The sequence below is a fragment of the Anomalospiza imberbis genome, chromosome 1, assembly GCF_031753505.1.
Source record: "Anomalospiza imberbis isolate Cuckoo-Finch-1a 21T00152 chromosome 1, ASM3175350v1, whole genome shotgun sequence".
Taxonomy (NCBI): Eukaryota; Metazoa; Chordata; class Aves; order Passeriformes; family Viduidae; genus Anomalospiza; species Anomalospiza imberbis.
In genome coordinates, this window is record NC_089681.1 from 27,693,089 (window position 1) to 27,715,057 (window position 21,969).

General features: G+C 35.0%; 1 protein-coding gene across 8 annotated transcripts in view; it reads right to left on the minus strand.

Moving 5' to 3' along the window:
• The window catches only part of RALYL (RALY RNA binding protein like), a 374,914-nt gene that overhangs the window by 174,910 nt on the left and 178,035 nt on the right, over positions 1-21,969 (minus strand). For all 8 annotated transcript variants that reach the window (XM_068185890.1, XM_068185868.1, XM_068185909.1 and 5 more), the window contains one exon: positions 13,226-13,504. In XM_068185890.1, the coding sequence (XP_068041991.1) occupies positions 13,226-13,481 (256 nt within the window). In that variant the 5' untranslated portion in view covers positions 13,482-13,504. The remainder of the gene's footprint in view (positions 1-13,225; positions 13,505-21,969) is intronic.

The window sequence follows — 21,969 nt, forward strand, 5'->3', positions numbered from 1 at the left end:
AGAACAACCCAACACAATTTTATGAGCTCTGCAACTTTAAGAATTTGCCTAAGACATGGATCTGGTCTTATTTACACAGTTATCAAACATCATTCCTGTAAGTCAAAGAATAACTAGAACTTTTCAAACTTTGGCAATTGGAATTGCTAGGACTGCAGCAAGATCATTTATCAGGAAACATGATTTTCAAAGTTGGACAAAGGCAAATAGTAATTTTCACTCCAGAGATATCAATTAGGAGTGACTCTGTTAATCCAGGATGTAAATTTGTCCTATTTGTCACATGCATTGAAGTATATTAGGAAAAACTAAACAAAACAAAACTCCAGGGAATAATCAAAAAGCCCAAACAGAAAAAGAAGCCAATAAACCTTTTCCTATAATTCTGAATTTCTAAAACTGCATCTGTTTAAAGTACCATCTTAATTGTTCAAATCAATATAGTAATTTGGCCTTATAAGATGAAGGACTTCCAATTAAAAATAAATCTTTCACCTTACCTAAATATTCCTTTCCAAATCTATCTAGTTCTCTAACAAATGATTCTTTTTGCTACATGATGTTTAATTTCTTTTAGCCCAAATGTTTTACTAGTGCAGAAAATTAACATCCTACCTATTATCCTATGTCGGAACCCAGAATGTCCCTTGGACACTCTTGGATGTTCCGGGCCCAGGTCAAAAGCATCTGAGACCCTGGAATGCAGCCGCAGACCCCTGTGGCTTTGAACCTGATCCATGGAACAAGTTACCAGCCTTGCAGGAAGAACAAGAAATCACAAAAGTTTAGATATTATAGTAGAAGTAGTCACAAAGTGAAAGGAAGAATTTTTGAGTGCTATACAGGGGGGTTTTAGGCCTTGTACAGAGGGGTCTGAGTTTTGTACATGGGGGTCAGAAGTTCTAAGATGGAGGGATTTGGGCGTGCCCTGTCCTCTTTCCTTCTTCTTCCTAACCTCCATGTTCTTGGTAGTGTTGGCAGTCACAGATTGGTTTAGAGTAGAAAGTCACTGTTCAATATAGGTGATGGGCATTGGGGAAAAACTATAAACATCTAATACGCAATGTATGATATAAAAAAAGGGCACCAGCCCCCTGGGCGTCGGAGTGTGCCCTTGCCTGACTGCTGAACGGACCGCAGCAGCTCAGGGAGAAATCTTTTAGATAACATACAATAAACTACCTTGAGACCGGATGGCTGAAGACTACTGAGTCTTTTCTTTGGAGATGTGGGTTGGAGGAGAGACTTTTCCACCTTTCCAGCTCACCCCAACCAGGGGTGAGTTCCTACAACCCTATAGCCCAATTTCATAAGGTTTCAAAATACCAGCCTGTAACTTTGCACAGATTTTCAGAGCACTACTGCATTATTTCTTTCATACCTGTTCTACCATCATTTGCAGGAGAACTGCCACCTTTATGGATACCGTCTAGATCAGCTGTTGGAGTAACTATAAGCTGCATTTGCAAAACAAGAACCTTCTGAAATAAAATGTAAATTCACATTCCTGTTACTGATCTTGAGTAAAAAAAAAAAAAAAAGAAAGAGATATTCTTATTGTGGAAAAGAGAAACTGCCAAGAAATTGAATGATTTTGTTAGGAATTAAAGTAGTGTTTGCTTGTTACTGATCTTGAGTAAAAAAAAAAAAAAAGAAAGAGATATTCTTATTGTGGAAAAGAGAAACTGCCAAGAAATTGAATGATTTTGTTAGGAATTAAAGTAGTGTTTGCTTTTCTTTGAATGGTAAGCTTTCATAATGATATAATGTAATAAAAATTCTTAGTGTTAAAAATAAATAGGAAATTTGACAAAATGCATCCAGGGACAATAAAAGAGCTGGTTAATATTATTATGAGGTTGCTCTCTATCACCTTTGAATGGCTGGAGAAATCAGGAGAGCTCCCTGATGACTGGAAAAAGGCAAATGTCACACTCATCTTCAAAGAGAAGAAATAGGCTCTGAGGAGTTACAGGCATAATCAGTGTTATCTCACTCGATTGGAAACATTGAGGTTTGCATGCAGGTGTCTAATCCCAACCTCTGACATCACCAAAAAGTAGCAGCTTGAGTCTGGCAAAACACTACACATTTAAAATAATAAGGGCAGTGTGACTTGACAGAAGTCATGGATAAGAGAGACATTTCTGGGACAAGCTCTTATAAATACCAAATAAATTTGTAAAGTTAACAAAAACCAGGAAAATAGGCTAGGGGGAGACAGCAGTAGAATATTTTAAGATTAAATAATGTGGTAAATGGGCAGAACTCGGAAGAGGTTGAGCAGGGGGAAAAACAAATATAAGAAAAAGCAAATCATGTCCTCAAGCTTTTTGGGAACTCTCTGTGTAGGATCTGTGCAGCTTGGAGCAGGACAGTGAATCTGTTGCTGACCAACATGTATGTAAGGCCTGCTTCTGTGATCAGGACAAACTTTGGTATTGAAGGTGGACAATCCCAACAAAACAAACTGGACCACTACAAGCAAATCAATCTAGGAGCTGTGTCCAGATTCATTAAGGACATGATAATGTGGAGCAGTCAGTGCAATTAGTGAGGCAAACTGTGACCAGCCCAGTGAGTTTTCTGTGATGGGATGAATAACTTAGTGGATGGGGGAAGAGGTAGTTTAAGCACCCTTCATCTTCAGCAAGGTCTTTGACACAATGTCCTACGGCACCCTCACAGCCAAGACTGGAAGTATGGGTTGCATAGGTGACTTGGAAAGTGGTTGGAAAACCTTTTGGACTGTTCACTGCTTTGAGTCAGCCTTGCTTTGAGTAGGTTGTTGGACTAGATGAGGTCTCCCCTAACAAAAATTATGCTACAATTTAACAAAAACTGTGATAGTTTCAAATTAAGGGACAAAATTTACCTCAAGAAAACATCAAAAAGGAGAATTTTTAACTGTCCCTTTAAAATTTAAGATGTTGAATTATCATACAGCTGAGAAGTGAATCACAGCTTGAAATGGCTTCAGATTTTGCTAAGTGCAGGTTTTCCTGTGGTCTAGTGTCTATTTGTTTGTCTACTCTTTGTTTTACACTTGCTCTTTTCAGTAAAATATTGTGTTCCTCACATGAAACACTAACTAAATAGACATAGATTTCATTAATGAGTCAAGAAACCTTACAATTCTAGAACTAGAAGATATTTTACACTTTCCTCTTTATTTCAATGTCTGAAAGTTAATTCCACACTTCAAACACATTACATTCTGTTCCTCTTTTTCATGATTGCGTGAAGCATTAGGAGCAGAATGAAACAAAGCACAGGAGGATTAGAATTTGACATTTAACTTCAAACAGTAGGATAGGTGGGATAGATATCTACAACAAATTACCACAGCAGTCAATTAGATATGTTGTTTTTTTTATGAGGTTTTAACAGTGTATACGAATAAGTGTGCTTTTAATAAAAGTGTTTGGATAACATCAAGTCACTGCACACTTACATTGTGGAGACTAGGTAAACAAGCAACAGAGATGACTAAAAGAAAAATGTATTAAAATACTGAGACTGCCACAAAGGAAAACAGTTGTTCTTTAAGCACATCATTTCACACCTAAAAAAATTTAAAAAGAAATAATAATAATAATAATAATAAATAATAATAATAATAATAATAATAATAATAATAATAATAAATAAATAAAATCTTACTCATGGAAGCAAAGACTTTCAAGCAACTCCTGTCCACCTTTAGTCCTTAGTTGTGGAAATGATTGCACTTCTTTTGGCTCAAGTTAGTGTATATCCCCAGCTTTTAGCTACCTGACTGTTATGATTTAATGGGAGAAAGCCGACGAAACTCACATATCTGAACTTACATGTATATCAAATTAGAAATTCCATGCTGGGTTGGAACGGAGACAGTGTCTTCTTAAACATATATTATCATTTTGTAGGTAATATGATGTATTCTTTAAGGTAAACTAAAACCCAACCTAATAGTTTTTCAGTTGGCCTTTTGAAAATTGTAAGTCTTGCCATGAAAAATTGTCTGATTCAGTTCAGTTTCCATTAATTTTTAGGAGGTACTGAAGTCACTTAAAGGGTTATAACAATCAAGGATATAAATAGTGTTCAGTTCTGAGTAATTAAAATACCTAAAAATTTACTTTTACTTGAAATTTCATAAGCTTTTGGTGGAGGTCATTAATAGCAACATTTCTTCTGGAAAGGGGAGAAGTAGTATAAAATAAGAGCATCTAATTTGTTGAATTTCCTTTTTTATTTTGCCTGTGAATTTTGCTTTGCCAGTATGATGTGCTGAAAACTAACTGAATTATAAATAAGTTATAAACAACTAAGTTTGGGGTTTTTTTTTCCAATATACACGACTTACATAGTTTTTGCTGATGAGGCTGTCTGCTGTCGAAATAATTGTAGAATTAAGTGTGAAACCTGAGAAAGAAACATATTTCCTCCGCTGTATTTTCCTTAGGTGTGAAATGCAAGTAGGCTTAGGACATGAAATCAAACCTGAGACAGCAAATGTGCCCTCAAAACATTTCTTGTCTCAGTTAAGCTAAACAGAAAAAAGAACGCTTTCATTTTAGCTGAGCTTGCTGTTAAGAAGGGAAAGAAACAGGAAGAGTGAGCCTAAAAGTTCATAATGCTAAAGACCAGCTTCCATGAATTTAGACTATGATTAGGAGAAGAATTTTTCATGCTACATCAGTATTCTGGCAGGAAAAATATTTGCTATGCTTTCTCCTCCAAACAGCTGAGTGACATCTTGAGAGGCAAATCTATTTCAAGGCTTTAGCAGTCATAGTCCAAAGACTATGGGCTGGGACTTACTCAGGTTCTGTAGTACACTAAAATAGCATTATTCTGTCCTGTCACTATTCAGTGCTGAATATCTGTTGAAAACCCCCATACCTCAAATTGCAGATTAGAATGATAAAAACTGGCCTGTCAGATTTAGATGAGAAAGCTTCTGATTCTCTGCCCTTTCCATAAAACCCATAGCAGAAGTGAATTTTTCCACATACCTTTTGGACAGAGATCACCAATTAAATGTTTTAACAAAAGAATGAGAAAACAAGTATATATAGCAGGCACACATTAAAAAACAGCTGACAAGACATTAGCAACTCTAATGGCATCAGTATAAGTGTAATAGTGAAATACTGTCAAATGATCAAGAAGAAAATATCTGACTCATTCTTGCTGAGATTATATTTGAAGTGAGAGAAGCCAAATGCATAGAAAATAGTCTATCAAATTAAATCAAGCTAGATGAAGCAAAAAAAGTGAAGCTGTAGACTATAAGACCTCCTAGCATACCAAACCAAAAATTGCACAGCATCCTAAAGATAGTTCTTGGTTTTGTACAGTGCATTCCACATGAGACTTGGAGACAAATATTATGAGAGAACCTATCATAACAATGTTTTTGTCACTGCATAATGTTATGACAGTTCAGAATGTAACATTATAGATTCGCTATACAATTGTAGCGATCCCAGCAGTCACTAATCAAAGGAAGTATATTTAAGAAAAGGTACAGAATTTTGTCTGGCACAAAGGAAAACTCTTTTTTGTAGCTTCTTACAGACCTGCAACAGAAATAAAACAGCATTAAGTTCAAATCCAGAAGGACCTACTGGATATGGTTTGCCAAAAAAAAAACCCAAAACCAACAACAATCTCAAGATATAAACATAATAAATGCTTAGTACAGAGATCTTTGAGGTAATATCATCTAAATGTTTTGAAAAGTTCTTACAAAATACTATGGATATTTCAGACCCATTTTGAAAGAAGACTTAAAGTGTTTATGAAACCCAAGAAGGAAATGATGAAAAAAGTAACATTTTATGCAGATGGACCCTGTGCTATATACAGACATGTGAAACAGCAGAGACGGACCCAGAAAGATCCCATAATAACACCTTGTCTATGATTTTAAAGATGAGCTGGCCATGTAGAAGACTAAATGTATCTTTATATGCATCTTTATAAAGCCTTGAAGGAAAGGTTTTTTCAGTAACATCTGTTGATGGCAAGCAATCAGGTTATCATTTGTATGCTCAGGAGAGGATACTTAACATTTGCATGAGCTGACATCAGGCTGCTCAAAGTACAAAACCTTATTCCAGGAAGAACTTTGCAAACTTTCACTTTATGATAATATAAAGAATTTCACAGAAAGAGACACCAAGCAAGCACTAAGGATAACTTAATCCCCATAACTTCACCTCATAACTAAACTATTTTATTGATATATACTTTTCTGAACATGAAAAATAGATTTAAATTGTAGCTTCACTTGGAATTGACCAGGTCCCACTAAGAGAGAAATAGAAACTTTTGTGAAATATGAGGAACCTCACTCATTCTTATTCCAGGTATTCTCAATTTATGGAAACAGGTCATTCTATTAAAATATGGATTTTTCTTTCATAATGAAGAATTCCGCTTGCTCTTCTGGAACAAGCATACATCAACTGCACAACTGTGCCCTGCCCTGAACTGCTGAGGGGTGATTGTTAAAAATGACCCTTCCTTCCTACCTTTACATGAGTTTCTTTACATGCATGGATAGCACATGGAATGGTTCATGTCAATGTGACAATAGGATGAGGAAATATTGATTACAGAAATGCACAAGAAACAGGACTGTGGAGTGACAACAACATTTAATCATGTTTTTATGTTCAAGAGCATGAAACAACTGGTTTATAATCTGCTGCTATGGCTGCAGGATCTTACTGCAACAATAGAAGGTATAAAGTGTTGGGAGACACCAAAATGTGTAACAGTAAGGGACATAGGAAAATTATCCACTATTAGAAGAAAGATTGTTGTATCCAAGGTCCTCTACAGCAAGACTTGACACTCATGTGTGCTGTTGCACAGGCTTCACCAAGACCACAAGGGCATGGGTAGGAAAAGGTCTCAGCAAAAAAGGCTGAGACGTATGAGATAACTTAGGACAGGATCCCTTTTCCTCCACAGAGTAGGCTGAAACAGGATTACAATGGCTCCCAAATATAGAAACAGGTTGGAATAATGGAATAAAAGAGTCAGTTCTAGTGGGTAAAATTTAGCTCCTCTGAGCTATTGTGTGGAAATATAATAATGATTTTTCAGATGTTCTGTAACAAACTGTGTGTACCTGCGGGCTTGATGATGAAGACATTGACTAAGATGAGATTTAGTGGGAAAGACTTAGTAAAGACAGTGCAAGCCTGGGTTGATATCCCTAGTTTCACTCTAGGTTCCTGTGACACTAGGCATTATGTTCATATTGGCTACAAATGCACTATCTTTTGTGTTTTTGTTTCAGTTTGATTTTGGAAGAAGACCACTTGGTCTTTTTGCTTTATCATTACTTTATGTTTATTTCAACATAAAAAAATACTGGATCAAATAAACTTCCTCAAAACCTGGCCTGGATGTTGATTTTACAAAAAGTAATTGGTATCACTTTTTGAAATAATCAACAAATAATTATATGAGTTCAGCAAACGCAAAAGTCATCCCCACCATAAGCCAAGACTCACAACATCTCACAAGTTTTATAGGTTTATGGATAATTTATTCTACTGATTGAAGTACTTGTTTATTAAACTTTTTTATTCTCAAACTTACATGATAATGATAATTCCTTATATAGCATTTCGCAAGAGTGATTTTGCTTTTGCTTAAACACTATTCATTAAAAAGTGGATTATATTACCAGAAGAATATAATATTCTTTCAAGGCCAACATTCAAGTGTTGAAAACCGTATGCTATAAAGCTTTCATGGCTTATCAGAACTTTGCTTTCTAAATCTCACTTGGTTAGAAAATTACCTGCGTATTGCTGAGTTACTGTTTTCAGATTATTTACTCCATGGTGTAATGCTCCATGGTATAAAAGTACAATATATCAGAATGTGAGCCTGTAGAAGTTATAATGGACCAAAGAATTTTCTATGAAGTGCATTGCCCTCCCAGTAGTGTGAAGTGCAATATACAGTCTCTTAATGCTATATGACTTAAAATACACTTTGAATATATGATTAATCATTATATGTACATAATTCTTCTATTTTTAATATTTCATTCAAATATACATCAAAATATCAAAATATTCCCACTTTTTAGTTATATCAGTACAGTCTATGTGGTTTCTCTAGGATAGTCATTGCCCTTGCCCAGAATGTTTTGACTGACATTAAAACTCAAGTCTTTACAGATTTATAGAAGCAAAATAAGAAACCTTTTCAGTTGCTGCTCCACTATAGTCTTTAAAACGAGATAACATTGCTTTCCTGATAAAACCTGCCATTACATTAGTGGGAGGTAGCTGGGTAAGAGTACCAAGATTGCTCTAATAAATCATGAGTTATGTTTGTACAAATAAAATATTGGTATGCTTCCATGCCACTGACTGAAAACTGATGACTAAGTGGAAACGGAATAACCACTAATTCTGATTCGACTTTCTTATCTTAGCCTACCATTGGCTTAGGTAAAGATTAGTCATCCAGAAAATTTGGGTAAATCTGTCATTTCTTTAAGCCAAAGTGGTTTTTTCACAAATTAGTTCACTAAAACAGCAAAAGTATTTATTCTTTTTAAGACAGAAACTTTCATGACACAATTAATGTTTTCTGTAGCTCAGATTGAGGTGAAAAATTGTTTCAGTCTGGAGAGTCCTTGTTCTACAAATTCACGTGTAAGTCTCTCACTGTTGTTAGACATTACAAACATAAAATAGAAGAGATATGTTTTGAGTAGAGGCAAGGGAAACAAAAGATAAGACAGCTCTATAATCACATCAGTTCAATTTGCAGCAAAGGTATATGTTGAGTCTCTCTAAAACTTCCCTTTATTACCTGCTATTCTCCTTGGATATTTTCTACTGGATAGTTATAATTTAAAAAGCCCCTTCAGGGCTCTTGTGCTTCTCAAAAGGGTGTGTAAAAGAGTATGTCTCCCAGAATAAATATCTACAACCAGCATCTTACCTTAGACTACGTGTCAATACGCACTCACTTGGTATTCAGAGACTGCATCTAATTTAGACCAGAAGGCGACACAGATGAGTAATATTTGCAGCAACAAAACAGGATTCAAGCTACAGAGGAATTAATTTATTAGTTAAAAAGGGCATCAGCTGGAAAACTACAGCATCTCTTGTAGTCTGGGTATGGTAATATTTCCTTTTCTAAGGCTTAAAGAATGAAATTCCATGTGCCTTCTTTGAAAAAGAACAAAAGTACGAGCCTTACACCATTTAATTTCTTTTGATAAGATACCTGTGAGATGGCTTGGCTTATATGCACAAATGAAGAAAAATTCTCAAGTTAAAGAAATTTTCCTGGTATAAAATTGTGCATGAAAACAGATAAAAATTAGGCACAATAATTAAGGTATTACAAAAGAAAAGGCTATGAACTATTACCCAAGAATAATCAAAGAGACGTTATGATTTAGAAGTTGATATGATAGCTGTACCAGAATTTTAGACAGAAGCTGCTATGTATATCCTTATTTTAAAATCTTTATTTATGATTTGGGTGCGGGGATGGAGCACACCCTCAGCAAGTTTGCAGACAACACCAAGTTGGGTGGGAGGCACTACAGAGGGATCTGGACAGACTGGATCAATGGGCTAAGGCCGTTGATGTGGTTCAACAAGATCATGGGTTGGGTCCTGCACTTGGATCACAAGAACCCCATCCAGAGCTACAGAGTGGGGAAAGAATGGCTGGAAATCTGCCTGGAAGAAAAGAACATGGCAGTGCTGGTTAATAGCAGCTGAACATGAGCTGGAGTGCCCAAAGAAGGCCAATGGCATCCTGGCCTGTATGAGAACGTGTGGCCAGCAGGACCAGGGCAGTGACCATCCTGTTGAACTTGGCATCGGTGAGGCTGCACCTTGAATCCTGTGTTCAGGCTTGGGCTTCTCACTATGGGAAAGGTACAGCTCATTTCCTCAGCCCACAGCTGCAATGAGGGACTTGCACCACTCATTTTTGAGCAAGCAGGTGCCTAATCCTTCTCTCACCAGAGAAGGATGAAACCACCCTTGGTAAAATTCACAGACAGACTCACTATTTCTCAGAATACTTCCTATTCATCCTGTCTCTTTGTCCTGTTTGAAAAGGAAATGGATATGCACAAATATTCTGTAACTCACAGGTGTGCTTAAATAGGTGAAAAACTTTTGAGAAGAGTTAATAATGTGGATGTGTTCCTACAACGAAGAACATAACTTGTAGTTTTGTCCTAGAACAACTTCAGTATTTTCTCAACTCCAGCCTGAAGCAATTTACAAAATAATCATTGTGAAGCAGGCTCCTGTGCCCTATACTGACCTGTCTCTGTCCTATGGGCAGGAAAACATGCTATTCCCATGAAGACTTAATATTACTTCAAGAAACTACACTGAACTTCATAATAATAGCAATAAATTTCCCAAGCATATTTTTTTGTCTTCATTTATGATCTCTACCCCACAGCTTTTTCAAGTGTGTTGCACTTTATGTAACAGGAAGCTTGGAAATAATCACACAGCTCATGAAATCCTTTTCCATCAAGTTGAAGTATCCATGGCACCACCATTACATATCACTGACCACTAAACACATCAGTAGGAACTTCAGAGTTGATGGATGAGACCAACCGGCCAATAATAATGACCCACAGAAAGCTGGCAAGTCTGAGGGTAATACCAATGTTTTAGATTTGTACATCTAATTTGAGGAATTTTCTAAACAAAAAGCTTTGTTATATACCTGCTGAACCTAATCTTTTGTGGCTCCACCTCAGAGGAAACATTTAGACAGGTTACTCAGTGAGCTGTGTAGCACTCTAAAAAGCTATAAGAATTTACAGGTTCAATTTTAAATTTCAGATATATACGTGTGAATGGTTTCTGACTCATGGATAAAGCTGCATCATTTTGAGGGGCATTAGTCCATAAAAGGCAGGAGCTAATGTAAACGGTCCAGTTGACTATACCATGAAAGAGCTAATGTACATTATTAACACAACCTAAATGAAGTTATGCTTTCTTTGTGAGGTACTGAATAGTAGAAGGTATAGTTGTATCAGACATATACCGTGGGATAATCTTTTTCAAATATTCCTTTGTTCAAACAGCTTTCCTTATCTGGCTATCATCCAGCCCTCATATTACTAATTTATTTTAATTCAATTTAATAGAAAATTCAGCTATGTTAAACAAGTCTATTTGTACATCTGTAATGGGATTTTCTTGTTCTTTTCCATAACTTGACTGTTGACATAAATTCGTTAGTTCTATTTATTTCAGAATGTAAAGCTCCCAGGAGAGAGAAAAAAGTAATTTTCATCAAGAAGTTTCACAGTAATGAACTATTTGTGCCTAAGATGTTCTGGGTCAAAATCCAAGTAAATTTTCTAAGTCACCTACTCATTAATGTGTGGTAACTGTTAATGTCTACTGCCAATTCAAATAATTCATAGAAACAATTTCTTTAACGAGAAGTACCATTTTTACAAATTCATTATTTTTGTCAAACCATACTGATAGCAACTGCATTTCACATATAAAAAAGATCAGATTAGGAAGAGAAAAAAGAAAATCCCACCTTCCTTATTCTTTATATTCCTTATTATATTAGGAACTGAGGCATGAATATGCCATCAGGAGAATGTGCAGAAAAATCAAAGTATTTTAAGATTAAACAGTTGAAACTTAATATTGAGTAAAAAATGTTGGTTGTTATTAAAATATTCAAACAATTCAAGTTATTATTGGTCACTTAATTTCCTTTGCAACAACTTCACTTCTCTGCTACAGAAAATACAAAAGTACACAGAGTAGTGCAAGGGCATTTCCTTGTACAAAATGCTTGGCATATTACAGATGCCACAAGAAATACTTAAAGAGTCTAACAATAGTAATCATAGTAATAACAGATCTATTGCCTTAAGAAAACACAGTTTAAAAAATCTGGTCAGACCAGTGTGCAAGAAGCTGTAAGTAATGCACTGATGGCAATACATGGCCTATTGCTTAGAGAACACTGCTCCAGGAAACATCTTCTAATAATGCCATCCCACAGACTGACTTTGCTGCCTTGCTTTTGTCACTTGAGTTCTTTTATTTCACTCATCTATATGACTTTTCCTAATGAAGTTTGAAAGCAATCTCCCCTTGAATACAATTGAAGTGATTTAATCTGTTTTTCTCTTGAACCCAAAAGGTAGGAGCTATAAAACTTAAAATTACTGTTCAACAGCTATGATAAAAGAACAATCCATCTAACACAAATGCTTCAGTTTCTACAAACAATCAGACAAATAGATTTCCCCAGCCTGCAACACTGAAAATGAACAAGCCATATCCATTCTTTATGGCTTGTTACAGCAAAACACTAGCTACACTTCACCTTTTCCTGACACAGCCATTACACACTTGGGGTTAGATATGAGCAATACAGCTCAGAGCTGTAGTGAAAGACTTCTGAATCCTACCAAACATCTTGCTGTACTGCACATTACTACTGTATATACATAATGGGTAAGTCTAGTAATGGACTCCAGAGCTTATCATTGACAGCCTACATAGGTAATTAAAAATAGCTTCCAGAGGTAAAAGTTGCATTATATAACAATTAGATTTTACTTAAACATTCATGACAAAGCACTAGAAGAGCAAAATATTACTTTTTTTTCCTTTTATTTGCAATTCAGATGAACAATGTTTACAGTATTATGTGGGAAAAGTGCAATCTTAGTTTTTAATAATGGACTTTGCTAAATAACAGTGTTGCAGTTTGATTTGGTATGATTTCAAGGACAAATAAAAAAATTCTTTTGCTTCTGCATAAAATCTGACACATCATTGGCCTGGGTATCATTCTAGATTCATTACATGAAAGATAACCTCATCTATTAGATGAGCCCTGTTATACTAGACTAAATTTACTAACTGCACTCTACAAAAAAAATAGTCATTTTTTCTTCACAAGAGTAACCATATTCACTACAGTGGAATTTCAAATAAGTAATAAGTTTTCAGAAGTGATCTATTTGATAAATAAGCAGTTAGGTAGGTTAACTAGGCAACATACCATACGTTAAACACTCTGTCAGTTCCAAAATCCTGGAAATATGCTGAGGTGGAACATCAGCAAAACAAACTCACTAGTCCTGCAGGCACCAGCAGCAGATATTTCAAATAGAAAGGAAAGAGAAAGCAGTATTTTAATGGTATTAACAAATCCTTACCTAGTGGCTGCCCTGCGATGATCCTGGCATTCTCTCCTGCCACCGCGGCCCTGGCGTGCCTCTCGCTCATGTACTGTACGAAGGCATAACCTTTGTGCACCGAGCAGCCCACGATCTTCCCATACTTTGCAAAGATTGCTTCAATGTCACCTTTTTTGACAATAGCTGTGTTCAGATTACCAATGAAGACTCTGGAGTTAATGGACTTTGGGTCGTTCTTATTGGTGACATTGCTGGTCTGTGTTTTGCCAGTCATGGTTGGATCACTTGGCTTTAAACCTTAAATAAAGAACAAAGAGAATTATGTTTCTCAGCATACAGTTTCCCTGACTTTGGACAATTCTTTCAGCAATAATTCACTTTTAATTTTTCACTTTGGGTGAATCTCAACTCAGAAGAATCAAACTATCAATAAAATCAACATAGCATATTTTAAAATACTGCTCAAAAGTAAAATTTAAACTTATTATTTTTATAGATGTAAAATATACCAATACATCACTTAATATAATGCTGTGATAGTGGAGTTTTACTGTAATCATGTGTGGATTTCTGCTTAGAAATTCAGTATTGACTTTTTAAGTACTTAGCCATCTAGAAACTGCAAAGCAAGAGAATGAATCATTATCTACTGTCAAAGAAATGAACATTCAAGGCCATGTAGAGAGCAAACTCTTAAAATGAAAAACAACTCTGCTTTTCTTTGGCGTCAGTTAGAGCACATTTCTCACCAGTTAAATATCGCTGTGAGGTGTGCAAGGCAGGTAACATACAATTCTTTACTTCAATCAATATGTTTCTATCAGAACAATTTTCCCTGTAAATTCAGTACAAAAAAAGAAGTGAGAAAAGACAGCAGCTTATGTTCTGAGAATTAAAAAGTAGAAAAGCAAACCACTTTAACTCTAGGAACTCAGATTTTCTTGCTCCTTTGCTCTTTTATCTGAGGTCACAAGTAGAAATGCATGCTGGTAAATCTCTGATGGGAATAACCACATTATTTCTGGGAAAGATTTGGTAAAAGAAGAAAAAAACCCTAACACTCCTAGTGTTCATCTAGCCTCACCCCTCTGAAGTGCATGTGATTTTCATAATTTGTATGCAAATTCCACCTGCCAGCAGGTCTCTTTATTTACATCAATTTACTTAGATGGAAATGAAATAAAAGAAATTGTCCCACATCTGCACTGGGTTTTCTTTAGCTTTAGTAGACCACAGAAATGTTATAAATATGCATAGCTTTAAGCAGAGAAAATTATTTTGTAAGAAAAAGGTCATTTAGGCAGCAGACAAATATAGGCCATATCTTACAGCCAAGACCTGTGTTACTCTTTTTTAACGTGTTCATACTTTTGATTAGATCAGAGTAGCAATTCAGGCAAGAAGAAAATCCAGTTATATACTTTTCACAGTTAAAACTCAGTTCATTCCTCAGAATGACAAGGTATAATAACCTCTATTCTGAACATCTAAATCGGAAGTTTTGTATTTTAAATCAGTAGCTACCATTGTCACTGAACTCCACAGAATACCTGCTGAACAAAACAGCCACAGTTGCAGCCATCAGCACTTTGACTGCCTCCATCCCAGAGGATCCAAACCCCACCTTCCAGACAAGAACATACAACAGAGATATATGGGCAGTCCTCCTAAGTCTCAGCAAAGAGCCTGCTTTATTAAATGAATATATGCAGCAGAGCTTCCAGTCAAATAGCTTTCACTTGATTAACAACTCAGCATGGAAACTTTATGTTACAGCATTTAGAGAAAGCACTGAAGAAAAAAAGAAAAGGGTGTTTTCCTCTAAGTTTATGTATTTTTAAATACATTGTGGAAACATAACATATTGTATACATGCACAAATTTCATCCTGGAAAACCAGGAAAACTGCCTTGAACACAAACTTCTGACCTTTATCATAAGACAAATTCCATACCATATATTTCTAGGTTGCTGTGCAGATTGTGCATGTGTGAAGTCATGTCTGTATATAGCTAACCTGAATATTGGGAACATTCAAAGGAGTATGCTTAGTACTGTAATATTATCAAGGCAAACCATTTACAAAATGTAAATATAATGCATACTAAGATCCATTTTGGCATAAAGTAGACTGCTGATGTTTTCTGAGACCCAGTAATTTTGTGTTACACAGGAGTCAAAATGAAAACAACACAGCGATGTTGGCTTAAAGAGCCCTACGGACCCAAACGGAAGAGGTAACACAGCAGAGTAACAAGGTATGAGTAACAAAGTATAAGAATAACAAGGTTAGTGCAGTTGCTGATGGACAGGGAACAACCAGTATCCCCTGTGCTGCTGAGTTGCACAGCACTTCAAATACCACTCTATTGGGAAAACTTACCATGGAGAGTATAATCTTTGTGAAGTTCCAGGGGGAAAAAGCTATATCCGTTCTTATACAATTCTTAGCATCTTGTTGATACTATGTACATTTAATGAGCCGTTTAGCTGAAGTTATTTTACTAAACACTTCATAGTTTATCACAAGTATGACTGGTTTAGAAAGCAGTAGCCTGGACAGGTACACCCGTCTCTTCCACTAAACTGCTGCATGACTCTTCAGTAAGATGCTTTTAGTGCCTCTGTTTCCACTTTTTAATCTTCAGACCAGCATTTTTTGACTAAGTGCGATGCCTCAATGGTTTTTTATATAACTTCTAACACAACGATGTGACCTCAGTTGGAATGTTTAAGCATGACCTATATACCATTAAAAAAAATCCATGGAGAAAAAATCTACAGAAAATCTATCAGAAGTCAAGACTCCCATGAAAATTATATGCAAATAAACACTTTATTTATTACCACCAGTGTTTTCTACCACATGCATTGCCACCACAATATTTTCTAAACACTACTACACTCAGTATTTCCCCTGTTGTTTAGCCATTTAACATGGGATTTGGTGAACTATTGTTATTTCATAAAAATACTCAGTTTTGCCCAGTTTTTCTATGTACTAATTTAAAAAGACTTTGAATAGGACATTGAATATTTCTCTGTTGCAGTTGTTCTTTGCAATGCAAATTTACAATATTTTTATAACACAAAGAAAAGTAGTTGTCTGGTGAGTTCTCTCATATTCAAATGAGCAGTCAGGAAAACATGCTGCAGAAATTCAGAGGGTGCAAATAATACTAACATGAATGACTGAGATTTGATTGCCTTGCTGGTCACAATACAACTGTGAATATTTAATAAAATTTCAAAGATCTGTGGGATTTTCATTACAATGTGAAAGAATTTATGACAGCTTCTACACCTCACTTTCAATATACATCTGTGAATATTGAATTATACCCGTATTCTCTGAGCTATCAGTAAAATCACAAACATTGTATCTCATACAAATGCAGAAATAAATGAAATAGTGAGAGAAACATATCTGAAATAATCTCATTTCTTTGTAGCCGTTAATAAAGTGTCTTGCTAATTTCCTAATATTGAAGTGATCCTTTCTGGTAATAAATACCTCCTATATGCCAAGTATATCTTTTAAAAAATGGTTTACAAATAACATTTAGCTGTCAGTGCACTTCATATTTATTTATTCAATGCACTTCATTACATACAGCATTGTTCTATGCAGTAGCTGATTTAATTATTCTACCAACAAGTAACTAGTTTGTCTTGGTATAATTAAAAAAAAAAAAAAGTAATAAATTAGGCCATTTCATAGATCCCTAAAATTTTTTCATAAACATTGACATTTCTTAAATATTGACATTTCTATGTCAAACTGGAATGAAAACACATGTTGCTAAAATGAGATTCCTATCATCCAGGACATACAAGTGAAAAGTTTAAACCAGTCAATTTTATGTGCAAAAGAAGGGAGTAGAATTTAAGTCTTGGCTTCCTTCACTTTTCCAGCATTTTCTGACACAGTTTGGCTAAGCACCAGCAGGACAGTGTGTTGCTTTGTAGCTGTGAAGCTCATCATCTTTCCATAAGGTGTCACAGCTGCTTCCTTCTGGGGCTGTGCCTGGCACCAAGTGAAGACAACAATCCCTTTCTAGTTGTGCCATGGCCTAGTGCACGGAAAACACAAAACTTGAGAAAGGGAACAACTTGTCAAACTCTACATTCCAGTAACTCCCAAGCTTTTCTTTTAGGGAGTAGGGTCAAGGCACAATCATAAAAGTCCGGTTGGCCTTCTGCTCCCTGCGCTGCTTTATGCGCTTTTGCAATAGCTCCTCACACAGTAAAATGCAAAAATTGCCTTTGAACTGACAGTGATTTGGTTAAACTGCAACAAAAATGTAAAGATATATAAAAGTTTGAGGACATAAGTTAAAGGGATTTTGAAAGCAGTTAATTGCAGCATTTTCCCAATTGTACAACTGTTTCTTATTTTAAGATACTGAGAGGAGCTCGTGTCCTCTAAATAAAATTTCGACCAAGTACTGAAATATTGTCTCTGGAATTGTCCATATGCATTTTCCTATGCTGAATTAACCAACGAGGCTAAACTTTAACAACTCTGTTATAATTACCAAAATCAGATAAATCTCTACTAGGAAATATTTATATTGATGACTTGAGTTTTTTCTCTTATTTGTTTCTCTCACTTTTATTTTTACCTAAGATTTATACCTAATTTTGCTTTAAAAAAATTGTCTTCATTAAGTTTAGTAATACTTTCAGGAGTTTCTATGTATTTATGTTCTTTCATCTTGGAGCTGTTTCTTTCCTTTCAACAATTGAACTTTTAACTAAACAGAGAAAAGTCTACAGATTTGAATAAACTAAGTATTACTTGCAGTGTCTTTAGGAAAAAATAGGGTCTACTGAGGAAAAAATGAAATAACAAAATTGAAAATCTTTAAGGAATACCAATAGTCTCTGAAAATTAAAAAAAAAAAACTGTGTTGCTTTTATAAAGATTTAATAGCAAACTTTTAGGTATTTATATTTTTTAAAAAGGAAAAAGGAAAAAATAAAATTTACATTCATTTCCCTTCTCCAACCCCATCCCCCCACCAAAAAAAAAATCATTTTGTGATCGTGTTTAGAGCTGGGCCAGTAAGTAATCAACAGTCTGTATTAGATTTGTGTGATAGCAAAACAGTAATTCTCTGGAGAAAAAAATTTAAATATGAAAATTTCCATCACTGACAGGTTACTCTAAGCACCATTAAATTCCAAATCTTAATTTTTTGCTATTTTTTATAAGATGCTTGCACACTGAGATTCATAGTGCACATCTGATTATTGCAAATCCTTCTTAAAAAGATAAAGCCCTTAAGAAACACAGGGGTTGAACACTCATGTTTATTTCCACAATGAAATCCACAGTAATAAGTACAGACTGTGAGAAACGAATTGCTGGGATATTTGCAGGCCAAGCTGAACATTCTGGCAAAAAATCAAACATCACAGTATTGGTCAAAATGCAGCATTATGTGATGTGATCAGTCTCTGGCCCAAAACACCTTGGGTTTTGCTCTTTTCAGCATTTCTAAGCAATCTCTACCCTTCTACTACCCAGCCTCAGTTATAAGCTGAACTTTTGTCAATATCAAGGTTCAATTGTTGCTTTAATAGCTGAAATTTTCTGTGATGTGCTGTGTTTGAGCTTAAAGAATCAATAATAATTAAAATTTATAAAAAGGAAAAAAGATTAGGCCATAATATATTTTCTCTATTTTTCAATTGCCTTTTAGAAACAGTGATAACATTAATATTTTCATAGTGTTGCAGAAAATTTTAAGATATTTAAGCACTTGAAATATCCTTCTGTACATCAAATGTCATACAACATAGATTTATCTTGCATTGGTATTTTATTGGTATTTCATGGAGAAAATTCAATATTCATATTAATTGCTTTAATAAGCAGTCATTATAAGTATTTTATCTCTGTTAAATCACTACTTGACAAAACCCCTATAAAATTTTTCATAACTGTTCGGAACATGACTATTGGATATTTCATGATGGCAGTGAGAAATGAGAAGGAGGGAAGAGAGGACAGAAAGCTATCAGATAAAATGTATTTTGTCTTGGAGAAATTCTTTCTTCTTTATGATTTAGATTCATTTTTATTGAATTACTATATCTAGGTCACAGAAATAAAAAATTTATTCATAAGATGTTTAGTTAAATTTGCATCAAAATATTCTGGGTTTTTGCAGTCATTATTAAAGTCAAAGAATATGCTTCCTCTCTCTCTCTCTGTCTTAAAGAGATCCTGCCTTTTAATTAATTAAATTATTTTTATATGGTTTAGCTTTTTGCTCCCTTTCAATTACTTTAAAGAAGGGGTTGACACATTGTGTCTGTAACATGGGCAACGTTCCCTTCAAGCTGGTGTTTCTGGAGCTGCATAAATGACAATATGCATCAATATGCCACATCTTGTAAAAAATGAAAGACTGAAAGATAAAATGATATATCAGATCTCATTTCATCTTCTGCTGTCACTCTTCTCAAAGAGACAAATACTATCTTTTTGGAAGGTGAATAAAACCTATCTACTTATTAAAAAAATTAAAATAACTAGAGATTAATAGTAATATAGCAACAAAAATAAGCACTTTCAAGGATATATTATTTTACATTAGTTGTTTAAGCTTTTAGAACACTAAGGGGAAGAAGTGCACTCTGTCCCAAGAGTAGCATCACCCGCAAGGAGTGGAAGGAAAAAGGAAAAGGTCTGTACAGGTGGATGGAGCTGCAGTTTTTTATTGTCCTGCACCAACTCATGGTGCTGGAACCTTCTCCCACCCAAATGGGCTGGAGGAAATGGAACCTGTCAGCACAGAAAAATAGGGATTTTCCCTCCTATTCACATGCTCTTTGTTCTCAGGATGTAGAAAATAATCCTGTAAAGAAATACATTTCTCAAATAAAATATTTGATGAGCACTCAGGTATGGGCCTCTTTCCTGCATCATATTTAAACCTCATAAAATACAAGGATTTATTTATACACTGTCAAGATGCAAATCTGAGGCTAGGATAAAACGTAATCATGATAGCACACACCAGTATAATTGTGCAAACAATACAGTGAAATCAGGAGAAAAATAAATAAAAACCACAAGAATTATTTAGAATTTGAAGTGGAGTTTCAAATGGAGTAAAGGTAATGCATTTTTTAACTGTGTAATTTCTTACAGAGATACACACTTCAAGGGAATACTGAAGAGATTTGGACATGGAAGTCACTTAGCAGATTCCATAATGGGACCTTTGCTACTGTCCCGCAGATAATACTTCATGTTTCAAAATGTCTCTAGGAGAGAAAGCACAATTTGGACATTTTTGATACTAATTAGTAAATTAATTAATAATTTAAATTAGTAATTAAAATAATGTGTAACTTTTGTTACTTTTCTTTAACATGTCTTCTTTGGATCTATGTGCCAGACATAGATCTGGCAGGAAATGATAATGGAAAGTTTTCATATTGGGATGCATCACTTTGACGTGCTGTCAGACAGGTTCTTGTATAAGTAAATAAAAAATGTGGGGTATTTTGTTTGTTTTTTTAAGAAAAAGGTTAACTTCTCTTCACTTCCAATATTTTGACCAGATCTATTTGTAGCCAGCTATCTCATGTCTTTTAAGTCATCATTTATCATTTATACAGCAAGCTATTTTAATCTTCTCTAATCACTCATTCCTGCTGAATTTTTTATTTTTAAAGCATTCCTGACTTTCTATGGTGGTCTAAATCTGTTTTCTGTCTTCAGTTTTGAGTGCAGTGGCAGTAAAATCTTCAGGACTGCTGTCTTTCTCTTGACTTGGTGACTTTGTGATACTATGGATCACCTAAAAACATCTTAGCTATATTTGCTGTCCTATGTTATTTCCAGCTAATCTTGTGCTCAGTAGAAATGTTTGGTGTCATTTGGCACCATTCCTCCCTCCGCGTTTGCGCTTTTTCTTCAGCTTCATATCACAGTTAGGATTAAATGAGCCTTGGAAAGTAAGACAGTCTCCTACTATTATTTTTTATATTTCTAACCTTTCTAATAAACTCCACCAATTTTCTCTGCCCTCAAGGGAGTTTACAGTCACAATGTACAACATCTTCTGAAATTTTAATTGATGAATTTTTGTTTTAATGATTTAGAATCTGAAGCTATTATTTAAAACTAGCTGTAATAAGGATACCAATGTCATGGTTAGATGTTTCCCCAACACCACAGTTCTTATTTCAATCCTTCTCTGTTATGTTCTAAGCTGTTTTTGAGACGCATGACATTAAACATAGCAAGGCTGTTATGAATAAATTTTCCAAATTATTCTTAAGGGAAGAAGATTACTTTGGAAAGGTTTTCATGCATTTTTAAAGTAAAATCTGATGTTTATTTCTCATGGAAATGCTATAAACAGCTCATAGGTAGACTAATTTTGTGCTATCGAAGTCTCTGGCAAAACTTTCAGTATCATTATTTTGACTAGCATTTTGCTCCCTTATGGTTCCTCTATTATTTTAAAAGAGTTTGAAATTGGATTTGAGGAATGTCATGTCTAGGCTGTTGAATACCAAACAAAAAGTCAAGAGCTTCCAAATTGTAATCCTAGCTCTGGTACAGACTTGATAAGAGACCTTGTGCAAGTCACTTAATAGCTCCACCTCGTACTCTTTCTTCGGAAACTGGCAATAATACCGACGATATTCCAGCTCAGTGGGTTGTTGCATGAATGAAATTTAAAAATGCAAAACACCAGGAAAATGCTGCAGCTCTAGTAAGTGTAATAGAAAAT